At 43.7% G+C, this 15,217-nt stretch overlaps 2 protein-coding genes and 1 non-coding gene across 5 annotated transcripts in view; 1 reads left to right on the forward strand and 2 right to left on the reverse strand.

Annotated features, from left to right (window-relative positions):
- Positions 1–716: 716 nt before the first annotated feature.
- Positions 717–852, reverse strand: LOC115067911. Its single transcript, XR_003847270.1, has one exon. It is a non-coding gene; the product is annotated as a small nucleolar RNA SNORA51 (small nucleolar RNA).
- A 1,271-nt stretch (positions 853–2,123) lies between these two features.
- On the reverse strand, positions 2,124–9,393 carry Mbd4 (methyl-CpG binding domain 4, DNA glycosylase; the record flags this gene model as incomplete). Its single annotated transcript, XM_008854950.3, is given in 7 exon segments — positions 2,124–2,227; positions 2,628–2,777; positions 3,383–3,517; positions 3,594–3,668; positions 5,341–6,191; positions 7,178–7,408; positions 9,167–9,393. Coding segments are annotated over 7 exon segments (1,614 nt in total), but the record flags the coding sequence as incomplete, so codon positions are not given.
- A 155-nt stretch (positions 9,394–9,548) lies between these two features.
- Ift122 (intraflagellar transport 122) overlaps positions 9,549–15,217 on the forward strand; it is a 73,208-nt gene continuing 67,539 nt past the window's right edge. The window contains exon 1 of one of the 3 annotated variants that reach the window (XM_008854919.3): positions 9,549–9,715. In XM_008854919.3, coding sequence (XP_008853141.1) covers positions 9,675–9,715 — 41 coding nt within the window. In that variant the 5' untranslated portion in view covers positions 9,549–9,674. The remainder of the gene's footprint in view (positions 9,716–15,217) is intronic. The other 2 variants (XM_008854918.3, XM_008854917.3) reach the window with 2 other exon arrangements.

The raw sequence follows: 15,217 nt of genomic DNA on the forward strand, positions 1-15,217 counted from the left end.
GTGAGATCAAGGCCAGCCTGGTCTACATAGTGAGCTCCAGGTCAGCTGGGGCTATAGGGAGACCACCCCAAAATGTCTCAAAACAAAAACAAAAAAGGCTTTTAAATGTTTAATGAGGAAGTTTATTATGATAGTATCACTGAAATATAAAATAACCTTAACCTAGAAGCATTCATGTTTAAAATTAGACCTCACATTTTAGGAATCCTGTGTTTACAAAGTCCTTCCAATTCAGAAGCAACCCAGACCTGGAGCAGAAGGTGGAGAGGTACTGACACCTATCTTCTGGAGGGAAGTTTTAGACCCTGTGAGGCTAAATGGATGGCTCTGCTCTGGTGGAATAGTGGTAGGACTGTGCCTCTTCAGACTCAGCTTCATCAGACCCCAATGGATTAATACTTAATGAGTGCAGTGTGCCAGGACACCCCCAGCTGCCAGGCTGCCTTCAGAATGTACCAGTGCTGAGCAGAATTAACAGAATGAGCTGCATTGGACCCTTATACTATATTCAGGTCTGAGAAGCGAGGAGAAACACAACAGGCAAATAGTCTCAGTCCAATCCATCTGCTTTCCCAGAGTGAGGGGCGACAACACACTCTTTTTTCGTCACTCATTTTTGTTTTGTGTTTGTGTATGTGCATTCCTGAGCATGTGTAGGAACCTTCTACCTTTTAAAAAAATTATTTTATACATTTTTAATTATTAATTTTAAAATGTTCTGTTTCCCCATTTACTTTTCCGACCAGTTATGACACAGTGGCTTGGACTGAGGTATACACAGGGTAGGTTTACTCTGCCACCTCTTTCTATACAATCAGTATAAATACAGCTTGTGGGAAGCACTAGAAGGCCTTTTTTTTTTTGGTCTTTTTGAGACAGGGTCTCTTTGTAGCCCCAGCTGCCCTGGAACTCACTATGTAGACCAGGCTGGCCTTGAACTCACAGAGATCTGCCTGCCTCTGCCTCCCGAGTGCTGGGATTAAAGGCATGCACCACCACACCTGGCCCAGGAGGCCTTTTTATAAAGAAAAATTTAAGATTTTATTATTTGTGTGTGTGTGTGCGCACGTGCATACACTTGTGTGCCACAGCATAGCTGTGAAGGTTAGAGGATGAGCTTTTAAAAGTGTTCTCTCTTTCCACCTTCATGTCCACTCCAGAGATCACTCAGGGCTCTAAGCTTGTGCAGCAAGTACCTTTACCTGCTGAGTCATCTCCCCTTCCACTTTTTCCACGAGATAGGGTCTTTCATTGGCCTGGAGCTCTGCCACACTGGCCAGGCTATCTGGTCTAGGGGCTTAGGCCAGGCTATACAGAGCTTTCAGGGATTCTCCTGTTTCTGCCTCCCCAGCACTGGGATTACAGGTTCATGTCATGCCCTGCTTTTCTTGTGAATTCTGGGAATCTGAATTCAGGTCCTCAGGGCAAGCTCTTTATCAACTGAGCCATCTGCTTATAACTAGGAGGCTCTTTTTGTTGTTTTTTGAGACAGGCATTCTGGTAGCCCAAGGTGGCCGAGAATTCCCTATGTAGTGTAGGCTGGCCTCAATCTCATAGAGATTTGCCTGCCTCTGTCTCCTGTGTGCTGGAGTTAAACGCAAGCCTCACTATTATCTGGTTAAAAATTTTTTTAGATTTACTTATTTTTATTTTTGGAGTATAAGTGTTTTGCCTGCATGTATTTAAGTGTGCCCTGGCACTGCTCTGAGGCCAGTGGAGGGTGTCAGATCCCCTGGAACTGAAGTTACAGACAGTTGTTAACTACCCTGTAGGTGCTGGGATCTGAACACAGGTCCTCTGCTAGAGCAGCCAGTGCCTTTAACCACTGAGCCATCTCTCCAGCCCCAGAAGGCTCCTTTTAGCAGGAAGAAAACCCCATTAGGCTTAGAGACAGAATATAGATGGGGAAAGAAAAATAAGGTGAGAAGTGACAAACTTCTGGAGGGCTGTCAGAGGCCACACCAAAAGGATGTGGGGAGTGTCTGAGGATTCTTTCCTACTATTCATAACCTCACATCTCCACTGCTCTTTGCACTGAGGGCAAAACTGGCTGGGACTACAACAGGACTTGTGTCCAATACATAGTTTTAGGGCTGTGTGTGGTGGTTGGTGGTGGGCCTTACCTGCTTCCACTCATTGACGCAAAAGATCCGGTAAGAGTCATTGCCATATTTACCAATCCCATGAAGCTCAATTGGATACCGCCACTGCTTTGTTAGATACTCATCTGCAGAACATAATATCCCACATATGTGGTCAGCCTGGGGGAAGGCACCTTCCCTAAACTTGTGATGACAGGACAGGAAGACTTCTGAAGCAACCCTGCTGTGACCACTCTCCCTTCATCACCTGCCTCCTCCCAGCTGGTATTTTGTGCTTCAATAACTAGATGGTGGAAATGGCTTCCTTCTTACTCCTGTCCACGTGGCCTGACTCAGTGCCGGGCAAAGACTTATAGTCTGGATCTGCTGGTATCTATGGCTTGGGGCAAGTGGACTGTTTATTCATGTTTTTGGTGCTTAAGTTAAATAACCTCTATTAAGGTAGCACTTGAGGGCATTAAAGTTTGAGCTGTGGCTCTATCCAGTGGCACAATTTGCTTCTGCCTTTGTGTCTAGGGGACATACCTGAGAACTTGATAATGGTTTTCGCACGGAGATCGTAGAGACCAAGAGGTTTAAGAAGTTCTGATACATCTCTCCAGTCTGCAGTTCGTGCTATCTCAGCTGAAGGGTACTTCTCTAGGAACTCCCAGAGCACAGGGATTGCCATCTTGCCTGTATAAAAAACTGCATGCTGTAAGCCTTGGGAAAGGCTGACTTCAAGTTCAGGTAGTTTCTCATCGAGAAATCTCATGGAGATTTTTGTTATCTATGGTACTGGGGATGAGATTTAGGGTACCATATATGCTAGGCAAGTGCTCTACTACTACACCCCCAGCCCTGCTTGTTTAACCACTGACAAGTCAGTATCTGAACTGCAACCACTTCCAGAGCCAAATAAACACTGTTAATCTATTTGGCTAGTAGTCCAAATTATATTGAAACTGGCTGAGTTTTTAAATAGTTAAGATGACAAGGTAATTACTGTGGGAAGATACAGAATACAATGTGTATTCAATGAAAAAGAAGTGATCTTCATCAATGACCACAACTGCTCTTGAAGCAGGAAATCAATGGCAACTGGCCCTCAGTGCTAGAGAGGGCATTGTTGGATGTCATCCAGTCTAACTTCCTCATGGGTCAAGAGCTCTGAGGGCTGACAGGGAAAAGTCTCACCCAACAACAAAAACTCAAATGGACTTGAACCTGGGTCTCTTAATCAGTGTGTTTCTCTTTCTCCTCACCAGTCTCTAAGACACAGATGAAAATAACCCACAAACCTGAGGTCCGATTGAGAAATATAGTCGCGATGAGAAGCTTCCATGGATCATGAAAAAGCGTTTCCTGGACAAGATTAAAAGGTGACCGAGGAGGTGTCCACTTCTTAAAGGCTTTGCGTCTTGGGGGACTAAGCGCTAAACAAACACACCAAATCAGAGCTACATTCGTGAAAGACTCTTAAAATCCCATGACTGATTGGGAAAGGGTTACCTTCTTTGTTGTACTTGCTGGAAAAATACAGACTTGTTTTCCTTCTTTCTACTTGTGTTCGTGGGATGGTGTCTTCTGCAGAGAAGAACCAACAGTTTACAGAATCTATAGTTTATTGTGTGTGCCAGTAATCCCAACACTTGGGAGACTGAGGCAGGAGGACAGAGTTAAGGCTAGCCTGGGCTACATAGTACAAGCATATAAATCACTCTAATTCCAGTACTCTATCATCTAGGCATTATTTTATCTCCATTTCATAGCTAAAGAAACTAAGGCACAGAGAAGCTAAATAAGTTGCCCAAGGTCATAGCTAATGCCAGAGCTAAAATCCAAAGCCAGTCTAGCTCAAGAGCCCATGCCCTTTTCTACTGCTCTATGACTTATGTTGGATGACTTACGTGTATGCCTATATATGTGTATCCATTTTTATCATATTGGGATCATAGGTAGAATCTTGCTTTTTTCATTTTATGACCACTCCATACTAGAACTGGACTTTTTTCACTCTAGGATGAGTTGAATACTTCCACCTTAGTCAAGAAAGGATGTTTTAAATATTTAACTTGCCCAATATTGTAGCAATAAATCTATACAACCAAGTGCTTCTTTAAGAAGTCTTTAAAGAACAGACTTGAGGAATTCTTATCCATTTCCTAGGTATGTGTGGCCATCTCCTATAAAGGATACAGAAATTCCAGGCACAGAGAAGATGTATAATTATCAGTGGGCCTGAAAACAGAAACCAGGTCTTACCCTGGTTCTACCAATTTGTCCAGGCTGCTGCCCCAAAGGATTCCAAGTAAAATACTACTATTCTTCTTTAAGGGAGTTATTCATTATACCATAATGGCATAATGAATAACTAGCACAGAGCTGCTAGAAGATCTCCTTTTTATCTATTATTCACCACAGTATTATAAAGGCAAAATTGCTAAGCCCTGACCTCGGTATTAAGAGCATATTACAAATAATACATGAACTACATGATTACACTTTTGAATTATTTAGAGCTCTCAGGCCTTTTAGAGAAGCATTACATTATAATAGAAGATAAAAATGACCATGATATATATGAAATTAAATTAAAAATCATACTTCAGTAGTAAGTAACAGGAGGGGTGTCAAGACAGACTGCTCGGTCAGTTTCTGTATACAAGGAGTCTTATCTAAATTATTCACTAGTGAAAGCCTCTAATTTTCCTTAAAGTCTTAAGACTGCTGTCTGGAAAGAGGATGGGAAGAGGGGAAAGCTGCACTGAGTCCTAGCTGATGCTCAGGGAGAGATGGTGTAGCCACGACAAGCCACTGTCCTCTTTTGCTGGGCATCTTTCCTGTAGCCAACTGATTCCCTCTTTGCCATAAGAAAGGGCCTGATGACCAGTTAGCTCAAAGATCAGTTAGGGGCAGAGTATGTGGCTCAGTTGATAGAATGCTTATCATGCATAAGGCCCTGGGTTCAATCACTACCACTGTGTAAAAAATTAGGCACAGTGGCACACACCTGTAATCCAAGCACTCAGAAGGCAGAGGCAGGAGGATCACAAGTTCAAAGTTATCCTCAGCTACATAGTGAGATTGAGGCCAGCATGTGATATGTGAGACCCTATTCCCAAAACTCACTTAGGCAAGATATTGGGACCAACTGGGAGAGTGTATCTGGCACACAGACTTCTTCCTTCACTATACTCCAAATCTCAACCATGTGCAGGCATGAAACACAAGATTCTGGATTTTATGCAGTGAATACCTTGAACCGTTGTCTCAGAAGCAAAGTGCTTCTCAGCTTGTGAGCAGCTGGGCATTTCAGAGCCACATTTTAAATCTTCAATATGCAAATGCTTCTTCCTTTTCCCATCTTCTACCTCTGCTATGACTTCCTCTGATTCTAAAAAGGGAGCCTCATGCTTCACATCACCTGCTTCTTCAGTTGAACATGATTTGTTTGTGATGTCAGAAGTTACTTGTTCAGAAAGGAGATTTGATTCTGACCTCAGTGATTTTTCTTTCACAGGGCCCTTTTCTCCACTGGCCTCACTGACAGTCTTGTCGATTGCTCGGGCATTGGAAATGCAGAGAGTTCTATTGAGCTGAGTTTCTTGTGGAATGGGGTCACTTTCAGCCTCTGCTTTATGAAACACAGATTCTCTTTTTCTGTCATTTTGAGCAGAATCTGAAGGACTCTGCCTGCACCTCTGTTTGGTTTTCCTACTTTGAATTCCTTTCCAAACAGTCACTTTTCTTTCTGATTTTCTAATCTTCCTGGGGCTACCATGATGTATGTCCTCATCTTCTGTCAGCAGCAGATGAACAGAGTTAGAGCTAGATGGCCTGCTATCCTGCAACTCTGAATTGCCACCTGGCAGGGGCAACACATGTGTTTTCCACCTGTGTCGTGTCCTAAGGTTCTGGTTTGAAATGGCACTTTCACTTGGCAGTATGGAAGTTGGAACTGCCAGGCTGCTGTCTTTATGTTCTGATTTGATGCCCCCTTTAGTTGGTACAGTAAAATCAAAATCTTCTGGCTTAAAAGAAGTCTCTCCATTTTTGAGAAGATAATTAATAAGTGAACATTTGGATCTGAATTTCAGTCCTTGTGGGCTAAAAAAATGAAATTAAAGGAAAATTACTGCTGGTAAATAGGGTCGACTTTTAGAAAGATTTAGACCATAGTTCAGGTTTCTAATTAGTAATTTCTAAACGTTGCTAGAGAGGTTTATCATTTGAAAGTTTTAAAAAAGTGATAAATGGCCCTTTTAAATAGATTCCTCTACAACTATGTAAAATGAATGTACAGGGGCCTGGAGAGATGGCTCAGAGGTGAAGAGTACTGGCTGCTCTTGCAGAGGTCCCATGTTCAGTTCCCAGCACCCATATGACAGCTAACAAATGTTAGGTAACTTCAGTTCCAGGGGATCTGATGCCCTCTTCTGGCCTCCATGGCATTGCACACATGGTGCACTTACATACATGGAGACAATACTCATACACATAAAATAAATCAGCATACAAATATAACAAGTGAAAATGCATTGTAAACCACTCAGAGTCAGAGTAACAAAATTCATGTAATTGTTCCCAAGTCACTTCCTATAGCTACCCAGTGACAATGAAGGAACAGCCCACAATGGTTTTATAACAATAAGCTAAGCTTTTGTTAAATGTGTATGTGCATGATGTGTGCATGTTTGTGTGGGCATGGGTGTATGCAGGTGCAAAGGCATATGAGTGTGTTTGTGTGTGTGTGTCTGTGTGCGGGCACATGTGGAGGCCTGACATTGAAACTGGGTGTCTTCCTCAATGATTCTCTGTTTACTGAGGTAGTATCTCTCACTGAACACATAACTCACCAATTCTGGCTGGTCTAGCTAGCCAGTTTGCCCAGGGGATCCCATCTTTGCCCCCGAGGCCTGGGATCAGAGGCAGCTTACGGTCCTACCCGCTCTGATCCTCACACTTACACCGTAAGTGCCTTATCTACTGAACCATCACCCCAGCCCATAAGCTGGTTCTTTCTCTGCTTTCCCATTACCTGTCTGAACAAAATTCCTTAGCTGTTATCTTTATTTCCCATCTTGCATGCTTACCTGATAAAGTACACATCAAATCTTCCTGCAGTTTTCCCAGACAACCTTTGCTTCACAGCTCTTTCCCATCCACATGGGACAGGCTTATGGCATTCTGTCACTGCAGCACCATCAAACTGAGCAGAAACAACAGGTTCTTGGAGAAGGGGGCTACACTCACTGCTTCTTTTTAGCACTCTTGATTCGTTTTCATCTTCTCCTCTTCCCAGTCCAAAAGCAGCATCTTCATTGCTAGAAAAACAAAGCCCAAGAGATGAACTCATTTAAAATTTCTTTTCCTTCGATGACTCAATTTCATGAACTACATGAAATATTCAGAATACAACAGGTAAGATCAAAGTCAGTATGAACCAGTCTTGTGCTATGACAGTATCTTCCTACTTTTGATAACTTTTTTTGTCTTCTGACACAGGTTTAAATCTCTACACAGTGAATAGTTGAAGCTACTTGCTGAAATTTTGGATTATTTTGGGGGCTATTATAAAGATTTTTGGTAACAGTGGCATAAATTTGAGAATATGAACCAACAGCTAAGCTCTTTACTTGAGATCAACAAAACTGTTTAAAGCAATTAGCCTTCTCCTCTGCATATAAGTGACCTGAAAATTACATATATGTGCCAGGGAGTTGGTTCTCTCCTTCCACCATCTGGGTCCCAGGGATTGAATTCAGATTCTTGGGCTTGACAGCAGGCACCTCTACCTGTTAAGCCTTCTCACTGGCTGAAGGTATATAATTTCTGATAAGAACTTCTAGATCTCCTTCATTCTTGGTTCTCATAACTTGGTGAAGTTAAAATTTATTCTTACAAAGTTGTATGAGAACAAAGTTAAATTACTTGCAGAACTGATACCAGAGCCCAGATCTACCAGATCATGGTCTGACACATCCCTCCACACTATTATTGGGAGTTAAATCATACACGAGTCTAGAGAGACAATCTAACTCAATCTGCATTCTACAAATAGAGGAATTAAGCAAGAACTAGTGACTGACTACAGTTAGAATCATGGTATTCTGATGCAATTTTGGATTAAATACTAGTTTGAAGGATTTTACAGAAATGATACAGAGAAAATTGAAACCTGGTGAACTCTTAACAGACTGCTCAATGTCAGCTCTGACATTAATTAGTTGAGCATCCAAGAAAAAGTTACTGAGGCTCTTAAAGTCTCCTTTCTTCATCTGTAAAAAGGAAGTAGTAACTTTTTAATAAATTACCATTACTATTTAAAAATAGAATTTGTTTGTTTTGAAACCGGGTCTCCCTATAGCCCCAACTGGTCTGGAACTTGCTAATGTAGACCAGGCTGGCCTCCATCTCGCAGAGATCTGCCCGCCCGCCTCTGGGACTAAAGGCGTGCTACCACGCCCGGCTAAAAGCTTTTTTTTTTTTTGAGATAAGAGTCTTATGCATCCCAGGCTGGCCTTGAACCCACGATGTACTCCGAAGATGACCAACTGCTGATCCTCCTGCCTTCACAGGCTTGCTTCAGGAAGCCTGGTTTATAAAGTGCTGGGTTTCCTCCAGACCTTAAAATTGTTCGGGCGTTCAATTTTTGAAAAACGCCAACAGGTAAATTATTTTAGCCCTGTCTCCTACGTGGTGTACAACAAATAACAAAAGCTTCATCTTTTACTTTTCACAGGACCCGTTTCTGGGGCGCCCTGGGGTGGTGAACGTGCCATTTCCTTCAGTTCTTCCTAGGTACTTCCAATCACAACCCGACCTGTTTGCATCCCAAAACTTCCCTCGTCTTCCAAGCTCCCCAGTCAATTCGAACAAAAAATCGGGTACATCCAGGGCTGTCCCCACAGGGGCGACAGCTGCAGCCCTAGTTCCCCATAACTATATCGGCGGGCCTTCAGGCGTCTGTCACTTCCTGTTGAAGGTTACACAGATCCTACATAGATAGCTCCTACACAAGTTGACTCCCCTGCTCCCATTGTGCAAATAGTGAAACTGAGGTCTGGGAGAAGATAACTTGCCGGAGATCCCACGGCGAGTCTGGAATGAGGGTCTCCGCGCCGCCATCCCCAAGATTTGGACTCTCCATCTCAGCTATGCCCGTCGCCCGCGGTGCAGCTGCAGCCCCAGGCCCGGAGGCGGAGTGAAACGTGACCACATCTCACAATACTCCACCGAAGTCAAAGCCTCGGGGGAGGAAAAGCCTGGGCTCCAAGCCGCTTTCCCTCCGCCACCGCCGCGTCCAGTGCTCCGCCAATCAAGTCCTTAGTGGGAGATGCCCCACCCACCCACCTTTTCTGACCAATCACACGCACCCTAGTTGCGCTCCGCCCCTGATCCTGGAGCGCTCAGCGCGTTGGCTGAGCGCGCTGTCCTTACAGACATGCGCACTTGAAGACTCGCGTACGGGCTCCCCTCACTGCGCATGTGGGTTGCCACGGGTAGCGCAGGTAGCTACTGTGGCTGGCGGAGTGGAGCCTGTGGCGGCCGAGGCGGGGAGGAGGGGCCCGAGGCGTGAGGGAAGCGGCGATGAGGGCCGTGTTGACGTGGAGAGATAGAGCGGAGCAGTGGTGAGGAACGGGACGCGCGGGGATGTCGGGGCGGCTGCGGGAACCGGTGCGTTGCCACGGCAACTGGCCCGCGGGCTCTGAACCGGCCTACAGGTCTAGGGGCGTAGGGGGCGGCCTACTGAGACGGTCTGCGCTGGTACCGTCCGGTCTTTGCCTCCCGGCTCCTAGTGCGCTGGGTCCTCTACACCCAGCAGGCTGCTTCTCTGACTCACCAGTTCCGCTGCATCGACCTAAGTGCCGGTGCTAAGGTGTACCTGACGTTCTTTAAGTTGCCGCACTTTTGCTTAAACGTGGTTTTATGTTTTGTGCAGAAAATTATTCATGTCTGAAAAATCCAAATCGTTTGTCTTCAGTGCAAACTAAAACTTCAAGCAGGGAGAAACAAAACTAGTAAGCTGTACTGTCAGAAGGGAGGCTTTCCTTTCCGCCCCTGGTCTCAAGTTGAACGTTCCCAAGGAAGATCAGCAAGATGAGGAAGATGAGCATCAAATCAAGACATTGTCTTGATTAGAAAGTTTGAAAAGGGGGGACTGGAGAGATGGCTCAGCAGTTAAGAGCCAGTACTTCCTGCAAGAATGTGGACTAGAGTTCTGAGCTCAGCATACATAAAAGTCCAGTGGGCCAGTGCAAGCCTGTAGTGCCATCACAGAAGAGGGGCAGAAGCAGGAGGATGGATGGGCTTGCTGGCTTGCCACCAGCTTAGGAAAAAAGAGGGAGGGGAGAGACCCTCCCTCAAAGGAACAAGGCCCCAGATTAATAGAGGAGGGTACCCAGGGCCCTCCTCTGGTCTCTATACAGACCACACACACACATATATATACATTTATATACACATGCACACACCACACTCATATACAGAGGCAAATAAAAAGATACACATGCCATACATGTACATATATACATACACATGCACACACATAGACAAAAAGAGTTTGAGGGGGCTGGAGAGTAGTAAAAGAACACTTACTGCTCTTTAAAATATTTTTTAAAAACGTATATGAATATTTTGCCTGCATGTATGTAAGTGTACCATGTGTGTGCAGTGCCTGCAGAAGCCAGAAGAAGGCATCAGATCCCCTGGAAATGGAATTACAGAAGGTTGTTAGCCAGCATGTTGGTGCTGGGAACTGAACCCTGATCCACTGCAAGAGCAAGTGCTCTTATACGCCCAGCTCATCTCTGCAGTCCCTGAACTTACTGCTTTTTTTTGCAGAAGACCATGGTTCAGTTCCCAGCACCCACATCAGGTGGCTCATAATCATCTGTAAACTCCATTTCTAGAGGATCCATCACTATCTTCCGACTTCCACAGGAGCCTGCATGCACATTGTCCACACATACACACACATGCAGGCACATACTCAAATAAATAAGTAAATAAATCTTTTTTAAAAGCTTGAAAAAGAATGCAAAGAAAACCAAGGTTCATGCCTATAATCCCAGCACTCCTGGATGTAGAATCAGGAAGATCAGGAGTTCAAGGTCATCCTCAGCTATGGATCAGGAGTTCAAGGCTAATATGGGTTGCATAAGACCCTGTCTCATAAAACAGAAGAAACTAGACTGAGGGATGGTTCAGCAGATAAAGATAATGCTGCCCCATGATGCAACCTGAGTTTGATCTGCAGAACCCACATAAGGGTAGAGGAAGAGAACCAATACCAGAATGTTTTCCTCTGACTTCCACAGGTGTGCCATAGCATATGTGGCTGCCCGCCCCCACCACCATACCCACAGACTGTAACACAAAAATAATAAAAAAAGAAAAAATGGAAAGAGAATGACTTTGACATCTTAATAATTCAATGTTATTTAACATCATACTCTATTTTATCATCAAAATTCATCAGGCAGGGGCACATTTAGGGAAATTCTGATTTACTGAATGGTTCTCAGCCTGACTCAGAATCTTCGTAGATGATCTTTTCAGCTTTGTGCCATTCTCTCTTTCCTGGGCTTTTCCCTGTTAAAACTTAAATCGTAAACATCCCTCAAGGCTCACTTGGAGATGTTTGCTGTCCTTTGTGCTCTGCATAAATTATAGCCAGTGCTGACTTGTGCCAGACACTGGCTGAGAACTTTGCCTCATGTCCTTACAGGAACTTTCTGGTTGCTACTATAATTATCTCTATTTTACAGACTGAAGCACACAGAGGGTAGATAATTATCCAGGCCACATAGTATGTGGTGGAGCCAACTTTTAAGCTTGAGTTCCCCTTCACTCTCAGCCTCTATGTTAATTTGAATCAGGCAGGTAACATAAGTGGGAATTACTTCTTTGTATCTTAAATATAAGGAATTGTCTGTTATTCTAGGAAGATTCTCCTACACCATACTTGCCAGTGTCTTTCATTTCTTCTTTTAATAAATTCAAGTAATAAAAAAAAAAATAAGGGGGGGATGACATTGAGATGGCTCAGCAGGTGAAGGTGTTTGCTGCCAAGCCTAATGACCCCTGGAGCTCACGTGGTGGAAAGAGAGAACCAACTCTCACTAGTTGTCCTCTGACCTCCGCATGTTCTCTGTGGCACACACAGCCCCCCCCCCATAAACAAATGTTTTAAAAATTAAAATAGGGGCTGGAGAGATGGTTCACAGGGTTAAGAGCACTAACTGCTCTTGCAGAGGACCCGGGTTCAAATCCCAGTACCCACATGGTGGCTAACAACCATCTGTAGCTCCAGTTCCAGGGGATCCAACACCCTCTTTTGACCTTCATGGGCATTACATGATATAGGTGCACTTACATACATGTAGGCAATACACTCATACACACAAAACAATAATAAAATATTTTTAAAAATTAAAAATAAGTATTTTTGGTTTTGCTTGTTTTGAGACTGTCTTATATAGCTCATGTCTGCCTCAACCTCCCAAGTGTTAGAATTGCAAGCAGAGTTGTTTTGGGTTTTTTTGTTTTTTTGTCTTTTTGAAGCAGGGTCTCCCTGTAGCCCCAGCTGTCCTGGAACTCACTGTGTAGACCAGGCTGGTCTTGAATTCACGGAGATCCGCCTGCCTCTGCCTCCCAAGTTTTGGGACTACAGGCGTGCGCCACCATGCCGGCTTTTTTTTTTTTTTTTTTTTTTTTTAAACACAGGGTCTCTCTATAGCCCCAGCAGACCTGGAACTCAGAGATCCACCTGCCTCTGCCTCTTGAGTGTTGGCATTAAAGGCATGCACCACCATGCCTGGCACAAGCATAGTTTTTTATTTCTCTCTTCACTTTTATAAAAGCACCCACAGTACAAACTGATGATAACTGGTAACCAAGTATTTGGCTTTGATGTCAGAGAGCAATAGGCAGTGGCAAGCACTGGCAACTGGAGCACTTACGATCTGCTTAAAAGGGGCAGCTGCTGCTCTGCTCCTGCCAATTACCACTACGTAGGAATTTGGCCTGGTGTGTTCAGATCTTCCTATTTTTACCAGAAGCTAGGAATCTGCTTTTTAAATGTGAAATGTCCTAATTTTTAAATGTTGGCACCTAATTGGAAAAAACAAAGTAAAACACTATGTGGGCCAAACAAAACATTTGCTAGCCAAATGCAGCCTGATTTGCTCTGTTCTCAACCCCTGGCACAGAATTTTGTTCATTCTACTCTTGTGGTACTTGTGGAGTCTGTCAAGTGTAAGAGTTTTTTTTTAATCTGTTTATCCCAGAAGTCCAGAAACCTTTTAAAAGCAATGGCTATGTTTTACTTATTTCCAAATGGTTCTGGAACCTGTTACTATTTGGTGAATAGATGTATGCATACATAAATGAATGATCAAGTGAAGATTGGCTATCTGGTTTGGGGGCCATTACAGATTTAACAACCTATTAGCATAGGAGGTACAAGGACTGTGTAGGCCAACAGTCCTGATGATGTCTAGATAGCCCACCCATAGAACGATAGAGTGAAATAAAACAGAACAAAACTGAAAACTAAAAATAGATAACAGAACCCAAAAATCCCAGATGCCCTTGACTGGCCACAGCCAGGCTAGCCACTGGCCCCTGCTCTTGACTTCCCATCTCCCTGTCACACAGCAGCAGAACTCTTTCAAGACTTGCTATGGGATTCTGTTACTCTGCTCAATAAGCTCAGAGTGATTCCTTTCATGTCAAAGTGTGCATTTTGCTGGGTGGTCTCCCTAGCCTTCTTCCCTCTAGGCTCGCTAACATTTAAATTTGTGTTTTGAACCTTAGCCAAAGAGTCCATTTTCTTATTCAAATATCCTCCTAAAATTCTTTCTTTCCTTCCTTCCTTCCTTCCTTCCTTCCTTCCTTCCTTCCTTCCTTCCTTCCTTCCTTTTTCTCCCTTTCTCTCTCTCTCTTTCTTTCTTTCTTTCTTTCTTTCTTTCTTTCTTTCTTTCTTTCTTTCCGTGTGTGTGTGTGTGTGTGTGTATGTACTAACCAGTGTGTGCACATGTGCAGGTCAGAGATGGACAATGGGTATCTTCCCCTATCTCTGTCCATTTTGTTTTTTGAAACAGGGTCTCTTCACTGAGCCTGAAGCTCACTTTTTTGACTAGACTGACTGGCCAGTGAGCCCCCATAATCTGCCTGTCTTCAGACCTCCATCTCTGGGGTTACAGGTGTGCTTTGTCACACCTACCTCTTATATGAAATATTTGGAGAGCCAAATTCAGGTCTTCGTGCTTGCACAGCAAGCTGCCCACTGAGCCATCTCCCCAGCTTTTAATTATTCTCTTATTTTTCTCTGAATTCCTATATTTTTTTTCTCTCTTAAATAGCTGCTTTAGATTCATCTCAACCACAATGCCTCATTAGGCTAGCCCATCTTGTTCCAGTCAGGTTAGAGAGCAATGACTACAACCTCTATTTTAGTTTAATCTCCATAACAATCTATGAGGTTTGAATTGTTACCCATTTGGAAATGAGGATACTGATCTTTATTGAGGTGGATGGAATGTGGCTCAGTGGAGAGAGCTTGCCTAGCATGTGTGAGGCCCACGGCTCCATTCTTAACACCACATCAAGAAAATGTAATGACGTGATATAATTTGTTTAAGATTGCAATCCTAGCTACTCTTGAGCCTAGTGGAGATCTCATTTCCAGAAAAATGGAGGGGTGGGCCTGGGGATATAGGTCAGAGAGTGCTTGCCTAGTGTAAATGAAGCCCTGTGTTCCATCTCAGCACCAAAAACAATAAAAAATAAAATAAAATAAAAATGGCAAAGCAAGTAAGCAGGGTTGAGTGTGAATTCTTGTAGGTTCTTGGGACAAGAGCATCTTGGGACATGAGTATACAGAGGATGTTTGGCAGGATTCACCTGTCTCAGCAGTGAAATCCCATTATTTGATTTGATATCCCAGCTTATCTTTTTCATAATAGAGGACAAGTGGAGAGAGTCATTCTTGGGTAGACTGTGGATGTAGAGGGAATGCTTGCCCTGTAGGGGGCATTAGATTACATGACAAAGCTCAGGGTCCTTTGCAATCCTGGGTTTCTGTGACCTCATGATATAATTAAAGCCAGAGAGGTTCAACATAAAAT

This window comes from Nannospalax galili, unplaced genomic scaffold (genome assembly GCF_000622305.1).
Source record: "Nannospalax galili isolate Female #2095 unplaced genomic scaffold, S.galili_v1.0 scaffold406, whole genome shotgun sequence".
In the NCBI taxonomy this organism is placed as follows: domain Eukaryota; kingdom Metazoa; phylum Chordata; class Mammalia; order Rodentia; family Spalacidae; genus Nannospalax; species Nannospalax galili.